General features: G+C 42.8%; 1 protein-coding gene and 1 long non-coding RNA gene across 6 annotated transcripts in view; one reads left to right on the forward strand and one right to left on the reverse strand.

Annotated features, from left to right (window-relative positions):
* The window catches only part of ADCK1 (aarF domain containing kinase 1), a 117,230-nt gene that overhangs the window by 79,859 nt on the left and 15,920 nt on the right, over positions 1 to 21,451 (reverse strand). The window contains exon 1 of one of the 5 annotated variants that reach the window (XM_081173525.1): positions 2,481 to 2,684. The exons of the other annotated variants lie outside the window; for them this stretch is intronic. Within the exon in view, the coding sequence (XP_081029651.1) occupies positions 2,481 to 2,669 (189 nt within the window). The 5' untranslated portion in view covers positions 2,670 to 2,684. Of the gene's footprint in view, positions 1 to 2,480; positions 2,685 to 21,451 lie in introns of those variants that run through there. 5 annotated transcript variants of the gene reach the window in all.
* On the forward strand, positions 57 to 12,870 carry LOC308576123. The gene is made up of 3 exons (XR_014003109.1): positions 57 to 1,282; positions 11,343 to 11,461; positions 12,815 to 12,870. It is a non-coding gene; the product is annotated as an uncharacterized lncRNA (long non-coding RNA).

Here is a 21,451-nt window from a genome sequence, read left to right on the forward strand (position 1 = left end):
CGGCCCACTGTCCCTCAGACCTTGTGGGCGGCCGGACTATATGGGGGGGGAGGCAGAGGAGGGACAATGAGCGGTGCACGAAAGGGCTCCGGAGAAGGGCTGCTTTAAATGGCGGCGACTCAAGAGGGGCGCTCAGCCAACCACAGCTCCTGTGTCTTGTGAGCGGCAGGGGCTGGCAGCAGCAGCAGAACGATGAGCGGCGCACAAAAGGGCTCTGGAGAGGGGCTGGCATCAACAAAGCCCAGCCCCCTTCCTCCTCTAGGCAGGGCAGAGAGAAGCCAGGAGGAGGGAGGGAGGAGCCGGAGCCGGCGGTGGCACCATGTGAAGGAGAGGGAAAGTACGTGTATGCTGGCGATCCATGTGGCGATTCCTGGACCGTACGCAGGCCGGATTTAGAAGGCAATTGGGCCTGATCCAGCCCTCGGACCTTAGTTTGCCGACCCATGGCATAAGCCTATCCATGTCTACTCAGAAATAAGTCTCATCAAGTTCAAGGGGGCTTACTTCCAGGTCCATGTGAATAGGACTGCAGCCTTAGTGGTATGGGAACACTGAGAAAAGTCTAAGCACCCTCTCTTCACAACTGTGCTTCCTCCCTCTATTCAACTAATGCTCTGCTACGGCTTTTTCCAACCTGGTACTCATCAAATTCTCTTGAACCACCTACAGTATCTAGGCAGCAGCAGCAGTTGCAGCCCCCCACAGCCAAACAGCCCTTAGCCTGCATTAGGTTAATGTCACAGTTCATCTCAGCCGACCACAAGGATTGGCAGAATTGCCCGCCAAAATTTAAATCCAACATGGCCCTAGAGAGGGGGGTGCTTCGGCGATGGATGTGGCAGGGATGTTCTTCTGCCATGTTCGTTGCCAGGGCATAAAGCCAGCTGCACTGTGACGTGCCTGGTCAGTCGTCCTACCTGGTATACTGTGGCTCTGCCTGGGGGTAAGTGGGCAGTGCATTTATATGGCCTTGCTATGGGATTACTCAGGGCCAGGGAGGAATTTGCTTGCAGACAAATGGGGTTTTTGCCTTCCTCAAAGCAACTGTTACAACTTTGGCAGGTAAAGCCATTGGGTTGGATTCTTCAGTCAAATGCTAAGGGGTGAGTGTATGCCCCACCCCCAGATTCTGGATCAAAATTCAGGGTAGCCCAGTAGGGCTCTGTCCAATAGCTTACGGGCCACAGAACACCCCAAATGGAAATCTGATATGATCATACTACGACGTGATCTGCATCATGTGGGGATCCTTGATCCCAGGATCAACCCTGACGGAATTCAAGTAGGTAGCTGTGTTGGTCTGCCCTAATCAAAATAAATTAAAACTATTCTTTTAAAAGATAGCTAAAAAGACTCTCTTTAAAAACCTAAAAACTCCCTTAAAAGAATCAAGTCTTTAAAAAAGTTATATGATCTAAGAAGGTCTTTAAAAGAATCTTTCCAAAAGAATTAAAAAATTATAATGTAGCACCTTAGAGACCAACAGAGTAGTTTTAGGTACAGTGGTACCTCGAGTTACATATGCTTCAGGTTACATATGCTTCAGGTTACAGACTCCACTAACCCAGAAATAGTGCTTCAGGTTAAGAACTTTGCTTCAGGATAAGAACAGAAATCGTGCTCTGGTGGCACGGCGGCAGAGGGAGGCCCCATTAGCTAAAGTGGTGCTTCAGGTTAAGAACAGTTTCAGGTTAAGAACGGACCTCCAGAACGAATTAAGTACTTAACCCGAGGTACCACTGTATAAGCTTTCGTGTGCATGCACACAGAATTATCAGCCAACAGTGGGGTTGACTGATTCAGGATAGATACCCAATGCCTATGCCAAAACCGACTTACATCTGTAATCACTAATTACTGTAATTACTGCTGTTTTATATATTGTTGTTTTAGAAACACCATTGTACCCTCCCTGGAGACAAAATTGAATTAAGGTAGGCTATACAAATTTTAATTAAATAAAATGATGGCACCCATTCGCAGTTTCATTTTTCTTTTCCCTTTCTCACAATCAGCAAAATACTTTGAGCTGACTTCAGCTGTAGGGTTGAACAAGGGGTAGTGTAGAAAACAAATAAAAAATAATACAAATAATACATATTAGACTATGACTGCCGTGGTTAATCAATTAATTGGTTATATTAACTAATTAAAGACCACATGTCCTCATCTCCTTATGTGCAGTGATACGCACATATACCTGAACAGATGCTGGGATCATTAACCTTAAGAGTCATGCCTGAATGTGCAGTTTATTACATAGTTATGGGCAGTACATGGGCAGTATTAAAATTGGAGTGGCAATTATTTGGTCCAATCTACAAGTGCTTGGAGTGGGGCAGGATTCTTTCAGCCCTGCAGCCCTCAACAACACCCCCACTCCCCCCCCCCAAAAAAAACATATCCAGGGGAATTGGGGAACACTATAGGAAAGGTGTAGGCAGTGCTGTTTTTCTAGAAAAAGAGGTGCTGAAACTCACCATGAATGCCTCCCTTGTTCTTTTATAATGGCAATGGTGCCCAACTAAGAGGTGCCAGAACTGAGTTTCGGTGAGTTCTAGCTGAAAAAAACAGCCTTGGGAGGGAAAGTCAGCAAAAATTGTTTCCCCTCCTCTTCCATCTAGATCTAAAGCCTTTCTGAAACTGCCAGGGCACCAACATAATTCCATTTTCTTTGAGTCAAAGTTCTGGAACAACACTCACAATGGCAGGGGAATTGCACTTCCATGGCAGCCGTTACCCTCAATTCAGCAGACAACAGATTATTCTTTAATACAAAGCAGTCACCAACAAGGCACTGGCAAGCTCCAGAATGCCCACCGGTACCTCCTATGGTACTTGCAAAAGTTCTTAGTAAATAACCTTCTGCATCCATTCTGCATGAGAAACTGTTCACGCTTCCTGCTCAGCTCCTGCTTAAACTGGCTTGGCCTCTCCTACACTGAACAGTCACATTTTACTAGATGCCAGGATTGGACACCCAACCTCCTTTCCATTCTGAACAGAGCAAAGATTTGAAGAGCTTTTCCATGGAAATGAGCCTGTTGGTGGTTTTACCCACTGACAGGAGGTGCTGATGGTCTCTCTCTCTCTCTCTCTCTCTCTCTCTCTCTCTCTCTCTCTCTCTCTCTGCTCTTTTAAATGAGGTAGCCATTTTGCATTATGTTAAACATGCCGCGGCAGCCATTTTGTGACTGGCACCCACTATCCAAAAAAGGCTGGTGAGCCCTGATTATTTTTAAACGAGGTATTCCCCTGTTTCTCTCACACTGGGAGGAATGACTCTTCTAAAACCATGCCTGCAACCCACCAACACCTGTGTATTATCTGAAACATCCATCCCAATCTGGTGCTCTACAAGTGTTAATGGACTACAAGTCCCAAAATCCCTGCCATTGGGTATATTGACTGTTGCTGGTGAAAGTAGGTGTTCAACAACCTGCAAAAGGCACCAGGCTGGGAAAGGCTTTTTTGTTTTAAGGAAAATACCCTCAGGCCAAACAAGGTGAGCTAGTCCTGGTCTAGATAATGCAGTTTTATCTTGGCTTCAACACAAAATAAATTAAGGGTCTTCTCCTCTACCTTACAGTCTTCACATCAACAGATCTGAGCATCATCTCAAGTTCCACATGTTTTTGTAGTCTGTTATTCCATCATAATATTGTTACAGTAGTATAAGGAAGTTTTTAATATTTAACGCTGTACTGTTTTTAACACTTGATTGGAAGCCGCCCAGAGTGGCTGGGGAAACTCAGCCAGATGGGCGGGGTATAAATAATAAATTATTATTATTATTATTATTATTATTATTATTATTATTATTAGGTTTGGGGATGCATGCTTTTTTTTTGGTAACATGTGGTTCTGCTCTCAGAACTAGGTAGTACAAGATGGCTGTGGCTGGTTAAAGCTGCAATGTGAGCCTATATATCTGCATTACATTGGACTTTGAAAAGATTATGGCAAATTCCAGATGGAGTCAAACACACTAGGAGAGCTGGCAGCCCCATGGCAGATGGAATTCAGATCAGTAAAGATGTTTCTTTATAACACAGCAGCCGCTGGAGCAGCAACAGGGTGCTTGGGTGCATTAAAACAAAAGGACAGAAATGAAAACGTAGAATAGATTACGAGGACAATGACACTGAAAAATGAGACTGTGCCACCCGTGTCAGAGTCAAAATAATAGAAAGCATTAGTCAAGCCCAAGAAATCACATGATTGACATACGAATTGTAACTTTTGTGGTACAACAAAAAAGGCAAGGTGTATGTTGGATTGGGTTGCTTTTGTTTGCCTTCTGGTTTCTGGGCTCTGAGGATTTACTGGGCTTGAGTTATTAAGCTTTCCCCCACAAATTCTATTTTTAAAAATAAATGTTTGGTTTAAAAGAAGTAAATTACATCACTGAAGGAGCCACTGCTTTATATGGGGGGGTGTGGGTGTGGGTGCACGAGCCCAGAAGCACACAAAATAAAACCCAAAAAAGTCAAATAAGTTTACACCTTTTTGCCCCATAAGCTAGGGCTGTCATACATCCAGGATTTTCCAGACATATCTGGGATCTGTCCATCGGAAACAGCGTCCGGACAGAATTTACGAAAATTGTTAAAATTGTCTGGGGAAACCCAGGCGTATGGAAATCATGACAGAAGTGTTGAATTTTTGGTAAATTTCCTTAAAAATAGCAAAATAATAATAATTCATTGTTCAAAGTTGTTCAACTCAGCAACCCTACTATAAGCACCTCTGACATGGCACTGAAGTTGGCACTTATGTGTTGGCAGAGCACATATTTGAGCCTGTGGGATAGCTCAGTTTGTAGAGCACGAAACTCTTAATTTCAAGGTCATAGATTCAAGTACCACATTAGCCAAAAATATTTCTGAATTGCAGGGGGTTGGACTAGATGACCCTCATGGTCCCTTCCAACTCTACAATTCTATGATTCTATGAAGCACAACGTAATTGTGATTTATGGGTTGGCTAACCTTCTCAGGGAGTATAAATACAAAGGTTTCTGTCTCAAAACAGGAGATGGGGCTATACATTTCTGAAATACTGGTCTAAGATTGTGCAAGAATCTTGTGCCTAGTGTCATATAAGCTTTAAGCTAATATTGGCTTTACACCAATTTAACTGTAATGGCTTCCCTCAAATGATCTTGGGAACTGTAGTTTGGCAAGGACACTGCAGATTCTTTTAGAAATCCCTAGATCCCCAAATACAGCCACAGTTCTCTGTGGAAAGGTAATGACTATAAGACAAGTTTCTCTGTAGTATAAATGTGTCCCAAGAATTGCTTTAAATGTGATTTCTTTTTCCTACACAAAATAAGCTCCCCGTAGAAAACCTCATACATCACCATGTCTGGAAAAAAGTGTTCCTATTTATATTGAAAAACTGCCACATCTGTGGAAGTTACTCCACAGCAAAATACTTGATGGTGACAAAATAAATTTTGGCATTGTCTTCAAACTGCTCATGGATTTTGTTTTGTTTTGGGGGTTTTATACTGAGATTTATCTTCATGTAGGAAAAAGGTTGCACAGCTAACTCATAGCCGTTTCACTCTAGCAATCCTTTTCTTTGCTCTTAAAGCAGCTTGTTATCTAGCCAACCTCAGATGGGGAACACGTAGCAATGGAACTCCTGCAGTGGTCATCCCCCATTCTCTTAGAAAGGAGGTCTTTTAAGAAGGACTACAGGTCACCTTCAGGTGGGGTGTGTGAGAGAGAAAAGCCCATCCTGACTCTCCAAAGTCACCACTGCTATTGCAAACCTTTGCACTCCCACAGCACCTTAGGCACATGCCCAACCCAAATGGGCCATGGAACCTGGAGAGAGAGACTAAGCCACCACCCGCCCGAGCTTGCAGCAATGCTTGCACAAATCCTCCGGCCCCTTTGCCCTGTTCCCTTCCTCCCTTGCCGTTGGAGGCACACACAGCTGGTGCCGATTTCCTGGCTCGCGCTCCATCTTCATTTTGCTCCAAGCTCGGTCATTTGCGCTCTGATTATCTCTCATTACCAACGACCTTGCTGTAATGAGTTTTAATCTGCCTCGTATTAATTAGAAACATTTTCATTAGCCAACTCGATTTTGGGTAAATAGCTAATAGAAACGTCTGGGCTGCGATTAGTTATCAATAGGGGTTGTTAAGGGGGAGGAGCGAAATGTGTATAGGGAGCAGCTGTTCCCCATCTACATCCCAATGAGGCAACAATGGAACCCTTCTTACAAGGCCTCTTTAGAAATCTTGGAAGCCAGGCCTAATTTTTTTTTAAAAAAAAAATCATACCCAAGAACATAACACACTGGGCAGTTCACAAGCGCAAGACTCAGTGAAGCAAATGGGAACTGCTCAAGAACAAAGCAGGACACCAAGTCATGGTCCACCACTGTGCTCTTGAGCTGCTTCTGCCCCTTTCACAATTATCCGGCCCATGGTATTCTCAGACACACGGACTGGGTGGAGGCAGAGATTGTAATCCAATTCCAGAGTTACCCAAGCTAAAGGTCACTTCTACATATTCAGGGAACGAGGCTTCCCTCAAAGAATCCTGGGAATTATGGTTTACCTCTTCACAAAGATATGATTCCCAGAACCCTTGACAAACTACATTTCCCAGGATTCCTTGGGGAAGCCATGTGACTTCAGCCCACCTAACATCTCTGCATCTATCAGTGTAGCCCAGTCTTCAGAACAGGGGTGGCTGGCCTGTGGCTGTCCAGATCATGTTGGATTTCATCTCCCATCAGCCCCCAGGCAGCATGGCCAAAGTCAAGTATGAAAGGCATTGGAGCCCAGCAACATCTTGGCAGCAACAGGATAGCCACCTCTGCACTAGAACTCTAGATTTGGGCTTAGAGAGTTTGGATTAAATCCTGGTCTTGAACAGTTCGTTTTTCCTATGCAGAGAAACCAGCAAGTAAAACTTTCTCATTTATAAAATGCATTTTAAATTGTGTTCGCTGAGCCCATATTTTATACAGTCTGTATATGATGTTTGTTTGTTAATGTGAGGTGTGCTATGCCTAATAAAGGATTTTGAATATAAAATGCATTTGTTTAGAATTATGATCTCTGTTGTGTCTCTAAAACTGAATTCATACAACATCATTTCCTTTCTACTAGGGTCAAGCGAGATATGATGCAGGAGGTTGGCAATGCTCTTCCTCTCTTCCTTTTCTCTTGTGGAGGTAACAGCATTTCAAGAGTGTGAGAGATATACATTGCAGAAAGGGCATAGGAGAGAAGGCTTGAGCACCCTCTGCCAAAGACACGGCTAATTAGCAAAACAAAAACTGCAAGAAATCCTAATCATGGATCTCTTCTCTCTACATCACATCTTGCTCAGCCCTCAATCATTCTTGCAATGTGATTGTCTTGTGAACCACATTTTTTTCCATAACGGCCACCACATGAGAAGCTGACGGAAAAGCTTCTGAATTAAAAACCACCACCTTCTAAATCCCACTGCAGCTCTCCTGCACTCCAGTCTAGATCCCATCCATACAAAACATTTCAAGCACATTTAATGAACATGGCTCCCCCCCACACAAAGCATTGTGGGAACTGTAGTTTAAGGGTGCTCAGAGCTCTGTGGTGAGTAAACTACAGTTCCTTGCTTTAAAGCCATGTGCTTTAAACATACTATGTATATGTGACCTAAGTGTTCAATGTGCAAAGAAAGGGAAAGGCTTGGTTATATCCAATGAGCAAACAGTGCTGCCACTGCCCCAGGTCTGTAGGTCCCTGGTGGGAAGAGTTGCCTCTGAAAGCAGACCCCACATATTCTGTTGCACCAGACTCCTGTAAATCCACCAGCAGATACTTCCCAGGTCTTGCCTGCATTGGTAATTGAGAACATTTGTTCTCTCCCTCTCTTTTATGGTAACCTTTCAAATATTCCGACCTCTGGCAACCCTGAATCTTCCAAATCTTAGCCTACCTACCATACTTCAGCTGGCATGCATGGGACTTGCCTTCAAAGCCTATTATTTTTATTGCCGTCCTCCTCTCAGAAAGGCATAAAGGGTGGGAACATTTGACCTCCCCTGTTCTCTAGACAGAGGATCTGCCGTCATGAAACCACCAACTGGTCCAAGCTCAGCTAAAATTAATGGGGCTGAAAGGTTAGAGGACAGAACAGAGGGTCATTTGCACAATCTCTCCAATTAAGGGCAACCCATGAACCAAAATGGATTTCCAAAAATGGGATGACATTACCTCAAATTCAATTCAATTGAATACCTCATATTAGGAAGGAAGCCAATAATGCTGATTGACGAGTCTAGCAATGAAGTGTCCAGAGGACGGTGTTTGGTTCTCCAACCGCCTCATGGCTGTGGAAACTTTTTATTTGAATGTGTGTGTGCTACTTTGCCAAATTAAAATGTGAACAAGTGTACATCACAGATGATATGGAAAGGCAGAAGAGCCGCAGCAAAACCATACAAAGCATTTCAGGCAACTGTATCCTGTGTGACTATAGCTTTCAGTTCAAGGCAGTTGTAAACAATAATACATTAGACACAGTTCCCTTTAAATCATGGCCATGAAAATGAGGAAGCAACTCCTAAAACTGGACACCCAACAAAGTCAAGCTTATCGCATGCAGGAAAAAATGCAAACTGCATATTCATCCCAAACTGCATATTCATTCCACACTTTTCAGTGCATTTCCTCATCACTTTCCTAACTGCAAAATGTATGTTGCTGTTTTGTTTAAGTGGATTTGTTAGGAGGGCAACAGTACACTTTAATCCACTTAATTGTGCAAACCTAAATTTCCAGTACATGCAAAATACTGAGGCTGAAGGCGACCTTTTGCTTCTTCAGAGATTTTGAAGAGAACTGCTGGCACAATCCTTTTTCATGAAAACACAAAGAAACAATCTCACCAACTACCTTCACCTCAATGGCTTTTTACTTTCTCTCCTTAAGGCGGCTGCTTTTTCAGAAACAGACACAACAGACCATACTTGAGTGCAAATTCAGTCAGAGTCAGTGGGAGTTGGGCCTCAGTAGAAATCAGGCAAGGAGTTCAAGCTCTGACCCTTCAACGGAAAGCTGAGTAGAGCATTGCTTTGCATTCGTAAGTTCACTAGCTTTAATAACATACACACATGCTGCATTAAACAAGACCTACACCGGGGGGGGGACACCTCTGGCTCCTCATACATTGTTTGACTACAAAGCCCATCGTCCCTTGCTACTGGCGATGCAGGCTCAGGCTGACAGGATTTGAGAGGCCAGCAATATCTGGAAGGTTGCAGGTAGGAAGGAGACATGCAGTCTGGTTCACATTTAAAGGCGTGCCAACTTAATTTGCACTATCGGAAACAATAAGCAAACTGTGAAACACAAATCCTTTGAAGTTCATACTTCTCTGAATTTTGCAATGCAACTCTCCAACCAGGTAATGCATACCAAAAGGGTGCATTAAAACGCATATATTATATGAGCGGAGATTACTTCAGGGGGGGAAATGTGCACACTGGGCAAAAATGTGTAAAGTAGGAGAAATTCACATTAAAATACAGGTGAATATTCATGTGGGCTTTTAACAAGATCACAAGTCAATATAAGGAACTGACCTGAAGATTGGAAAAAAATGAAAAACTGAGAAAAACTGTAACTGACAGATTCATTCATCTCTAGCCGCAGGTTAGCCGCCCCTGTCCTACTCCCCTCCATGTTTTAAACTCCATTTTCTACTGATCAATCCCTCCAGCTGCCTGATCATTTTATGTTGCTCTCCTTTGAATGTCCTCAGATTTGTCAGTATTTTGGTGGCATTTAATATGCTAATGAAGTAAGAGGGAGAAATGGGATGGATTGTGGTGCATCAATGAACACAGATGTCTAATCACCAAAAAACTGGCTTTACCTAGAACTCTGAATAACTCTTGGGCAGCTGGGTATTTTTAAAGACTCTACACGACTTCTTTTCAGTATGTGAGAGAATAGACTTCCTTTAAAGGGCTTCTGCTTTGACCTGAAGCTCCACTTATGGTAAAAAAGTCAGGTACAGTGAGGGGGGAAAGTATTTGATCCCCTGCTAAATTTGCCTGTTTGCCCTCTGACGAAGAAATGACCAGTCCATAATTTTAATGGTAGGTTTATTGTAGCTGTGAGAGACAGAATAATAACAGGAAAACCCCCAGATGCAAAGACCACCACTAAATATTCAGCAGTTGTTGTCAGGCTGTAGCATTAACTAATTGCATGGCTCATTCTGCTTTCCAGAACCAAGTAAATTATAGTATAGTACAGAATGAGTAGGGTAGCCCCATGGGAGCATGGGCTTATCCACACTATATGTTTAAAGCATTTTGATCCCACTTTAACCCCAGAGAGTCACTGCCAGTCAGCGGGGACGATACTGGGTTAGACAGACCAATGGTCCAACTGAATATAAGGCACTTTCCAGCGTTCCTAAATTTGCTGTTCTTTATTTAAATGAACTGTTTGATTTCTTAATACACTGCTTGGCCAAGGGTTTGGCCACATTCAAAGCATGTCTCTGTTCTGCTATGCTTGCTGCATCAGTGAAAAGGCAGATTGCCAGACTAATCTGCATGTTTACTAAAGCTTATTAGGGTTTCTTTCCTTTAGCAATCAATAAGCTATCAAATCCTTAATTGCTAACCCAATCGTGCTTCTGCTGTTTAAGCATACATAAGTTCTACCGTGGGTTAATTAAAAATAAGACTGTCTATTCCAAGTTTGCTTCAATGGTTAGGTATCAGGTTAATGGGGTAAAATGTAATTATGTCAAGTGTTGACACGGAGCGGCCTTCCTCAATCCCAATGCCCCCGAGGTGTTTTGGACTACAATTCCCACTGGGTGCACTGGCTGAGGCGGATGCAATTTCTAGTGCAAAACACCCAAATGGCACCAGGTTAGGGAAAGCTGGCATGGAGAATAGCAGCTTAACTATGCCCTGGCTCATATTGCAGCTACCCACTTGTCTGCATTAAAGATCTAGCAATTGGGGGGGATGTAACCTATTCCGTTTAACAACAATAGCAAAATTGGTGCTAATAGCCAATTTGCTTCTCAATACCATTTATAAGTCACAGTCTGATCTGTACCTGAAATATTACCGAATACGCTAGCCTGGTCTCCATGGCGGCACCTGATTCCAAATCTGGCAGTTGCCATGGAAGCCTAAATAATGTTTTCCTTCAACAGGGCAGGTTTCTAACTCTTGTAAATATGGGCGGAGGGGGACCTTTAAGAAATGTGTGGGCAATATCTGATCAGAAAGGCCTTGGTGGTACAGAAAGTATCTGTCTTCTCCATCACATAATCAACCTCCTCTCTCGACAGAGCCTTCCCTACTGAATTTGAACATGCAACAAGAACATTTTGAGAAGATCAACCCTATTATAGGGGGATAAAGTGGTCCTTTAACTCATCCTCCCTCTCCAAATTAAGCCTAAGTACAGGTAACAGGAATGCCTGCATATTCTTCCCTAGTTTAGCACCATGACTCCAGTTCCCTCCCTCCCCATCTCAAATTTTGGTTTGTAAGCCCCTCAGGGCAGGGATCAATCCCTTTGTACTCTGTAAAGCACCACGCACAATGGTGGTGCCTTATAGAACCTACTTCTGCAAAAAGAACCTGGTAGACACAAGCGCTTTTAAAAAGAACGGAAGTGGCTTGCAGTGGAAAGGTTCTGTTTACCATCAGGTTGGGCCCATTATGATTGTTATTCTTAATTTTTCAATTTGCCCTCGGCAACAAACTGATATGCTAGTTTGCTGCTGTATATAGATAACATGCTTTATATCATGTGTCTGAGAAAAACCTGATGTTTTAGTACACAAATGCCCAACACCCTGCCAGCCAAAAGTTGCAGAAGACAGGAAGAAATCTCTTCCATCGGCCTATTAATCTGCCATAGCAAGAGACTTCATAATTAATTTGTCCCTAACAGTTCCCTTGTAATAGCGGCAAGAAAAATATTTCAGGGATGGCAATTACCTCTGATGTCAAAATGATGAGGAAAACAAATGTTCAACCATCAACAAAAATATCAACACCTTCCCCCATTCCCCTGTCCCTATCATGGGTGACAGAGCTGCACACTGGAATTGCTATGCAATTAATTACGGGGCATGTTGTGATTGAAACGACATTTTCCAACTGAATATAAACATTTTTTTAAAAGCATTGCAGGTTTGGGGGGGGCATCTGTCACTGGGGAATGGCAGGAGGGGGCAGGTTGTTGCAGTAGTGGCCTAATCTATGCCTCTCTTCTTCTTTAATTAACTACACATATGTCCCACAATTTACAAGCAGTCAACAGTTTATTTATATATTTAAGAAATATCCATTAATTGCACATATGTTCCACAATTACTCAATCTCAAGCAAGTTAAGGTGGGATAGATAAGATAAAACACAGAGAGGGAAGGCACACACTTGCTACAAGGCGAGGTTGTGGGCTTGGATTTATTTAAAATCCCACAAATCATCATACATGGGTTTTGCAAATGACTGCCGCTGAAGCCATGCCATAGCTTGACCATCTGTATTGTGCAAAGCCTTCCAGAACTCAAGAAACAAAGCTAAGGGTACATTCTGAAATAAAATGTAACTTTGCAGGGCTGCTTTGGCGACAGTTTGGAAGATTTAACTCTTGCGGAATATAGCAGCAGACTTCCCAAAGCCTCCCCTTTGAGTTGCTAACTACACACTTAAAAAAATAAATCTGCAGTGACGTAAAGAGGAGAGTACAGCCATTCTGGTCTTCATTATGAGCATGTTATCACCATTTCAACTTTCCCCCAAACAGGGAACAGATTCACTCTCCTTCTGGCGTGTGATGAAGAAACAGCAACTGCTGTCTGAAGCCTGGTAAATTGTAAGGAGCAGATAAAAAACACTGCTCTCACATAATTTATTTTAAAGTAAAGATCCCAGTTTGTCCTGGACTCTGTTTTTTAACAACAACAATAACAACAACAACTGCTTTCTGTTGCCATCAGTGTATGTAATATATTAAATTATCCATCTACTGTACACCAGTGCAAGAAGCCTCAGCCCTGAGGGTTAAATGTGGCCCTCCGTGCCTCACTATCCCACCCCTGGGACTTTCCTAAAGCTACACCTGTATGCCAGACCACGTCCGTCACTGGACATGCTCCGTGTACTCCCTCAACAACTGTTTCCTGTTTGCCTAGGAGGTAAAATGAGTGTAAGAGCATGTGTATATGTATAGAAACCTGTGGCATCTGCATGGATGGAATGTAGCCTTACTGCACAAAGTTTAGGGTCACATCCATTGCTTCATCCATTTTTACCTCTAGGTTTGTCTGCCAATGGCACACGGCCTCCATAAAATGAGGGGATGAGCTCTCAGGCTGAAAAAGTCCCCCCATCCCTGCTCTATGCAGACACAGGGCTATATCTAGCTTTGACTTTAATAATAATAATAATTTATTATTTATACCCCGCCCATCTGGCTGAGTTTCCCTAACCACGCTGGGCGGCTCCCAGTCGAGTGTTAAAAACAATACAGCATTAAATATTAAAAACTTCCCTAAACAGGGCGGCCTTCAGATGTCTTTTAAAAATAGGATAGCTCCTTATTTCCTTGACATCTGATGGGCGGGCTTTCCACAGGGTGGGCGCCACTACCGAGAAAACCCTCTGTCTGGTTCCCTGTAACCTCACTTCTCACAATGAGGGAACCGCCAGAAGGCCCTCGGAGCTGGAACTCAGTGTCCGGGCTGAACGATGGGGTGGAGACGCTCCTTCAGGTATACAGGGCCGAGGCCATTTAGGCTTTAAAGGTCAGCACCAACACTTTGAATTGTGCTCGGAAACGTACTTTAAACACGTTGGCTATATAATGCATGAAAAGCGTAATGCTGGTGGTTAACAAGAGGTTTAAAGACTCTCTCAAGGCAAATCTTTAAAAATGTAGTACAAACACTGACAACTGGAGAACACTGGCCTGCGAGCGCCCCAATTGGAGAACACTCACAGACTCACTGTTAGGACGATGTTCATGAAAGACAATCTTACTCAGCTACACGTGACAGAAGAAGAAGGAGGAGGAGGAGGTGGTGGGAAATGTCAGTTTTAGGATTTTTATGCCACTGCCTAGCTCACCTCCCCACTCTTTTAACATATGTGCCCTTCAAGAGTACTATATGCTGCAACTATGATCCTGTAACCATCTCCCAAGTATAGCTCAATATAGCCTTGTTCGAAGATGATTGCCTAGATTTAGAAGCAAACACACTCATTCTTACCCATCTTACTGGATCAATCACCCGGACAATTCAGTTATTCAGGCAAAGGCTACAGACACAGAGTTCCATTTTATTGTTTCCAAATTAAATCCGCAGTTGCTGCAGCTTGGGGGTGGGGGGTAGGGTGCACCTTTCATCTAAGCAGGTTAACCAAGGTCTTAGATTAACTGCCAACATTTAGGTGGACCCTTGAAGGCTGATTCACACAACCAGGAAGGGTAACCACTCCAAAAGCTGCCCATGTCAGCTCACCCCTAGTTGTCAGCCAACCACACGCAGCTGCTGCCATGTGTGAAACTAAGCCTTTTGCACAACACTTGAAAACTGAGTTTCCCAGCATTTGCAGTAACACATACAAAGCTTAAGCGTGCATGTGGCAGCAGCTGCACACAAGCGGCTGGCAACGGGCAAGGAGTGGGCACCCGGTTTTTAAATTTATTTATTTAGCTTACTATGTCAAGCCTTTCCACCAGAAGGGCTTCAAAGCAGCGAACATATGAATCAACCCAATGGTTGTGCGAATCACCCTTAAGATCCTTTCCTAATTTGGAGAAGCATCTACAAGCCAATACCAATTTCAGTTATCCCCTTGGCACTGACGGAGCAAGGTAAAATGAAGACGTTGGCTTGACAGGTAAGCTAATTGTGTGTTAGCCTGAAGCACCTTCCTTCATCTGATACACTTTAGGGAGATTTTGATAAGGTCACTGGTTTAGCAGAAGAAGCCCACAGAATTTATGCTAAGTCTGCTATTCAATCCTTGCAAAAATCCTTTACATGATCCAGTGGCTAACTTGCTACAACAGGTCTAACTAATACCAGCAGTCCAACATCTTTTCTATATGGTAAGGGTACCAGGGGGAAACAATTTAGTCCTTCTTCTCTCATAGTCTGTGTATAAATTCATCAATGCTTTCCTGAACCAACAATTCACTGAGCATGTGCAAATACAGTGGTACCTCGGGTTACAGACGCTTCAGGTTACAGACTCCGCTAACCCAGAAATAGTACCTCGGGTTAAGAACTTTGCTTCAGGATGAGAACAGAAATCGCATGGCGGCGGCACAGCAGCAGTGGGAGGCCCCATTAGCTAAAGTGGTACCTCAGGTTAGGAACAGTTTCAGGTTAAGAACGGACCTCCAGAACGAATTAAGTTATTAACCCAAGGTACCACTGTATCTCAAAATGAAACGGTGATCTTCATTTTAGCATATTGAAATTTTTTAATTAAAAAATACAAGCCTTCCTTCATCCTTCCTCAAAGCAAGGCTACAAAGCAAGTGACTTTTGTTTACAGATGGAGAACTTATATTACCTTTTTATAGCTAATAATAAATAGAACAACTTATCACTTTTGCTTTCTTAGAAAGTTTTGTACCATGTCTAAAGGACCCCAGGTACTGAGTTATAGCTCAAGGCATTGGCAAACAGCTTGTGAGCTATGGCACATCCCCATGTTTGAATGGACACCCTTATCAGCTGCTATGGTGGCCCAATACAAATGGGTACAAGGATCCTACCCTTTTAACAGCTGTGGAGAAGAGGGAATTTCAGCAGGCATGGCATGGCATGAAGTCTACACATGCTGAAATTCCCAGTTCTACACAACTATAAGAGGCCTAGGAGCCCTGTCCTATGTTGTATCTGGCAACACTAACTGCTACATGAGCATCGCCCTGAGCTGCTCATTTTTCCGAAGTTTTATTTTTCCAAGTAAAGTTATGATAGTTATTTGGAAACGAAGATTTCTGTCAGAAACCATAGACAGTTAAAGAAGTTAGAGTCACTGTGACTACACTGGTAGGGAGGGCTACATGGTACGTTTTCTTAAATAAATTGCACTGCCTTTAAAAACACACACACTAGGAGCCATCCCTTTGGGTTAAGAATTGTTTTCTTCTTTCACCCCTCCCCAAGTGATGTTCAGAATCTAGGATGACTTCTCCTACAAGATAGATAGAAATTTATTATGGTCCCTGACCAGTTTTTCTCCTACAAGAGGTCCAGATATCAACAACAATCCGTACAATGTCACCTAACAAGAGCACAGTGACCTTTGCTTTGCAATCTGAGATGTTTCCTGTGGCCTGAAAAAATCCATTTGGTACTCAGACAGCTAAAAACACTGTGCTGCTGTACACACACACACACACACACACACACACACACACACAGCCCTTTTAATAACCATTTGTGCCCTTCAGCACAGAAGAGGATACACAACCACGGAGGGAAGCTGAGCGGAAGCCTACCGTGAGGCATCCAACAGTGCAGAAATGGATCTGTACTCCTGCCTTTGAATGGTAATGCAGGTGAGCCCACAAAGTGGTGCAGTTCGCTTGTTAACATAGTCCAAACAAACCATGGTTTACTGGGGATGAGAAGCACGCTGGTGAGTGCTGCTCATACTGTGCCCGCCCCAGCTTTTGCTGTGCAGGGAGGCAAGAAATCACAGCACTGGGTTAGCACTGGTGGAAACCATTGCTTTGTTGTTGGTTTACTTGTCATGGTTTGCTTGGAGAGAAACAAACCATGAGTGCTGGTTTGCTAAGCCAGCACTGTGATTTGTTTCCTCTTGGCACATAAGAGGGAGAAGCAGGGTGGGTGAACTGCTCATGAATGGTCAGGCATTGCTTGTTTGGACTTTGTCTTACCATTATGTACAACTTGGGCTTAATATAGCCTTAACTGGCTTGGGAGCAGAATCACATTTTTCTAGCGACAGCATACCAGGGTTTGAGTGCTGGTATCTCACAAAAAGTGTTGAGTGGGAGTGGAGGCAATAATCTGGATCCTATACTACAAATGAGTAATATCTCTGCATTTATTGGACAAAGACCCTATTATTTGGGAGAGTAGTATCAAACTATAGGCTTGGGTAGATCTGGGGCCTTCATTCGAATGGCTTCCTTTTGCAAAAGAGCAGTTTACATTTAGGGTAGATTTCAAGACAAGGCAAAACCACTTTCCCAGAGTCACCCTACAATGGAAAGTTTTCCATTGGGGTAACATTGAGGAAACAAGAATTAACAGGGCAGATGATTAACTGATGCTCTCCTGACTGGCAAATTGCAAATATGCCTTCGCACCTCTTTTAATGTACACATGGCGCTCATTATCAGTGAAATCTTTATTGAACAGAAAACTATATGGCATTGTTGTAGGCTATTGATTTTTGTACACCTCTTTGAAAGCCACGTGTCCCCAAAACTCTCCAGATTAAAAACAAGAGAGAGAAACTCAAGTACAGCCTGTCACCACTGCCACTTCACAATCCAGTACAAGAGAAGGGGACATCACAATGTTGGCAGTGAACTGGGACAAACATGAAAAGAGCCCCAAGGATGGAAAACCAGTTTTGCTTTGTTTTTAATTGTCATGGAAAGGGCCGAAGTCCTTTAAGGTGATAAATCTATTAGGCCTATCTTTGATCCAACAACAAAGGAACAGCCCCACCTGGAGGTGACATATGGGAATAAATCAGGGAAAGCAGAATTTTATTTATTTATTTAATAAAATAAAATAAATAAATAGAACCAAGCGCAGGCCTGCAAACCAGAGAGAAGTATCTTCTTTGTGAGTGGCATATAGCTCAATCCTATCTTGGGAATTAAACCAGACATGGTTTAAATAACTGTTCTATTAACAGGATGGAAGGCAATGAAGAGCAACGCCGACTTAAGTGAAAGGTGCTGGCCCAACAAGGCACCATTTACGTAATTTTATCCAAAGTGTACCTATTAAAAGTCACAGTGAACATGTCCCCTCCTTTTTTTTAAAAAAAGAAGCCTCTCAAAAGGCTGAAACTGTACCCTTTAACCAAACAGACATGGTCACCTCCAGGACTGTCACCATTTTGTAGAATGGATACAAGCGCAACACTGGAAATCTAGGTTTGCACATTTGAAGTGGATTTTGTACATTGCCTTGGGATGCCTGTGGAAGATGATGATGAAGCTATGTGAAAAATCAGATTCCCTCAAATGAACCTGCCCTGGTTCTGAGACTTTCTTCCAATAGCAACACCCTCACACGCACATTTGGTGGGGAAGCAGGAGGGGCTTTCTTGGCGGCTGCTCCCAGACTTTGGAACTCCATCCCTAGAGAAGTTAGAGTGGCTCCTTGTTGTCCTTCCGCCAGATTTGGTAACTGATTGCTTTTAATGAGGGGGCTGGTGCCTTGCTGTTTTCGTTGTGATTGTATGTTTTTAATAAATTTTATATATGTGTATATTAATATTTAATTGTTTTTTTAATTATTTCCCCCTATATTTCAAGCTGTTCTTATTTTATCTGTAAGCCGCCCTGAGTCCCTGTTGAGGAATTATTATTATAAATATATATAATAATATAAATTATTATTATTATAACTGTTTCCTTTATTAATTATTATTGTGATTTTTTCCCCCAAATTATGACCACCAAGTCTCCTGCAGACATTAATCGAAACAAGTCCAGGTGTGTATTTTAGGGAACTGTTTTTTAAAGTATTCTTTACATTTCCCCCATTCTTTTTGAAATTCTTGTCTGGGGAGTCCCCTAATTGCCTCTGTTAATCTAGCCAATTCGATATAATTTAGTAATTTATCCTGCCATTCCGTTTTTGTTGGCACAAATTCTTTTTTCCAATTTCTGGCAATTAAGGTCCTTGCCGTGCCTGTGGCATAAAGGAATATGAATTGTTAATAAGATCAAAAACATACAGTATGGCTGTTGGACATTCCCATTGACTGTTGGCATCATTCAGCAATTGTTTGAGAAGCAGATAAAAGTGATTAGGGTTGAGATTGGTGAAATGGTGAATGAAAGCGGACTAGAGGAAGATGAAATAGGAAGTGGAATTAAAGAGGACACAGAGACTTCAGAGAACAATATGGATGAAGGACTGCCAGAACAGGAGGGTGAGGTGGTGAAGTTGGAGGCAACAGATGGTGAAATGGAGAAGTCCTTCATATAAGTGCCTAGACTAGAGAAATGAAACAACCAAATGGCAGAGTTGGGAAGTTGAAGGAGTGGAATGGAGTCATGGATGAAGAGATGAAGAGACATCCTAAGCTGGCAGTGATAGCGTTGAGAGTGAAAGGTCTCTGTGTACAACTTGGAATCAATTCGGTTGATAAAGCTATCAAACCTCTGTCACTTTTCTTGGGGGGGGGGGAATAGAAGCGTAAATGGATGGACTATTTTTTAAAAATCAAAATGGGAAACTACGGCAAATACAACAGGAAATGGGAACAGAAGATATGGAACCAGGTACAAACTAATAAATACATAATAAGTAAAGAACTATGGAATATTATTTTAATGAATTATCATAGCTGATAAACTCTTGTGTGGACAAAGATGGAAAAACTTATTATTGTTTAATATGGAGGAATGGTTGTTGAAGTTATTGGAGACATTGTATTCTTTTACAAAGCCCCACACAGCTTACGTTCAGGGTACCTTAGGACTGAATGAACCTTTATATTCCAGCTCAATCACCGAAATTATCTGAGGCTCATTCCCCAAGTTGGTGAGGCTCATCTGACAGTGACACAAAACCGAGCCTTCAGAGTCCTCAGCCCAGTTCTGTGGGATGCTCTGTTTTAACCTTTAAACGTCTGCTGGAAACTTTTCTGTGCCACCAAGCTTATTCAGGCAATCAAGAAAGCATCTTTATATGATAGTAGGTGATCCAATTTTAAATTTCTATGTGCTTTTTACATGTATATATGGTTGCTGTGACCCACTTTGCCCCAGAGTGGCAGGGGCAACCCAGTCAGATGGGCGGCATACAAATGAATAAATATATAAACTTCAGGTTTTGCCTAAGAAATAATCAAAAGGTTTAGTGGTGTTAGCAGTGCTCCCAGTTTTAGGGACTGGCTGAGGTTCAGTCTCCTCCAATTCTTAGAACATTTGTACTGTTAGCAGTTAAATCCTAGTTTGAGTTGAGGAGACAAAAAAACTCAGCAGGATCAGCCTAGCATTCTCCTGACATCATAAAAAAATTCCCGCTGCAGCTCCTCACACGGCATCGGAACAAATTGCTCAGATAACTTCAGCTCAAAAAAACCCAGTACCTCAGAAGCACAGAATATCCCAGTTCTGCTCGCCAAAATAAAAGAGATAATTAACCTTCCCAAATGGCCCTGACACAGCAGTTCTGAAGCCAAAAGAGTTGACTGGGAGAAAGATGCTTGCTTAATATTTCTGGAGAATCCAAGCAAGCAGGTTTGGTTTCATTTCCCTACAGAAAGAAGTAAATAGTCCCCCAATTTGCTGCCCATAAAGCGATGCTAGGAACTGCCCGGCTGTGAGAATTAGCAGCAAGAGCAGCTCACACATGAAAGGAAAACAGAGGAACTGATGATGTTTCCTTGAAGCTAAATAGGAGCCTGCTAGGTGCCCATGGGGAGCCCATTCCCTGCTTAATCTTCTTTCTGTGTAATTGTTTCCTAATGACGATGTCCTTGTTTGGCCCCAGCAGGCTCAGGGACCGGGCCTGGCACTGAGGTTTCCTATCTCCCAACTACCATTTATGCCTGTTCTATTAAGCAGCACAGACTATTAATTACAGGGCATTGTCCACAATCACAGCAGACACCATCTCCAGGGGTAAAGCAACAGCTACAAGGTGAGAAGTGAAAAACAGAGTGTACCTGTACTAGTTAAAAGCATGAGAGCAAAGTCTCTCATATGGCGACTCAGAGATTTCCATCTCTCGCACACCGAAATAATATTCTGTACCACAAAACAAGTTTTGGAAGGAAGCACATACAAAACTAGGGTTGCCATATTCCCAGAAGTGAAAATCAGGACAAAGTTGTTTCCCCCCCCCCTTTTCCTTTGATTTTGGGTCAAAGTTGTTGAACTTCTTTTGGGAACATCTCCCCCAAAAACATTTGGGGGCTTTTCTTTGATTTTTTAAAAGCATTTTTTGGAAGAAGAAAATTTTTCCCAGACATTTTGCTGATTTAGCAAAAATCAGCCCAGACACCATTTTGCTGCCTGATTCCCAGATGTGCCCAGGAAAACCTAGACGTATTACAGCCCTATACGAAACTCCAGTACAGTGGTACCTCAGATTAAGAACTTAATTTGTTCCGGAAGTCCGTTCTTAACCTGAAACTGTTCTTAACCTGAGGTACCACTTTAGCTAATGGGGCCTCCCACTGTTCCCGCTGTACC

Source organism: Podarcis bocagei (assembly GCF_964188305.1).
Source record: "Podarcis bocagei genome assembly, chromosome: 1".
Taxonomy (NCBI): Eukaryota; Metazoa; Chordata; class Lepidosauria; order Squamata; family Lacertidae; genus Podarcis; species Podarcis bocagei.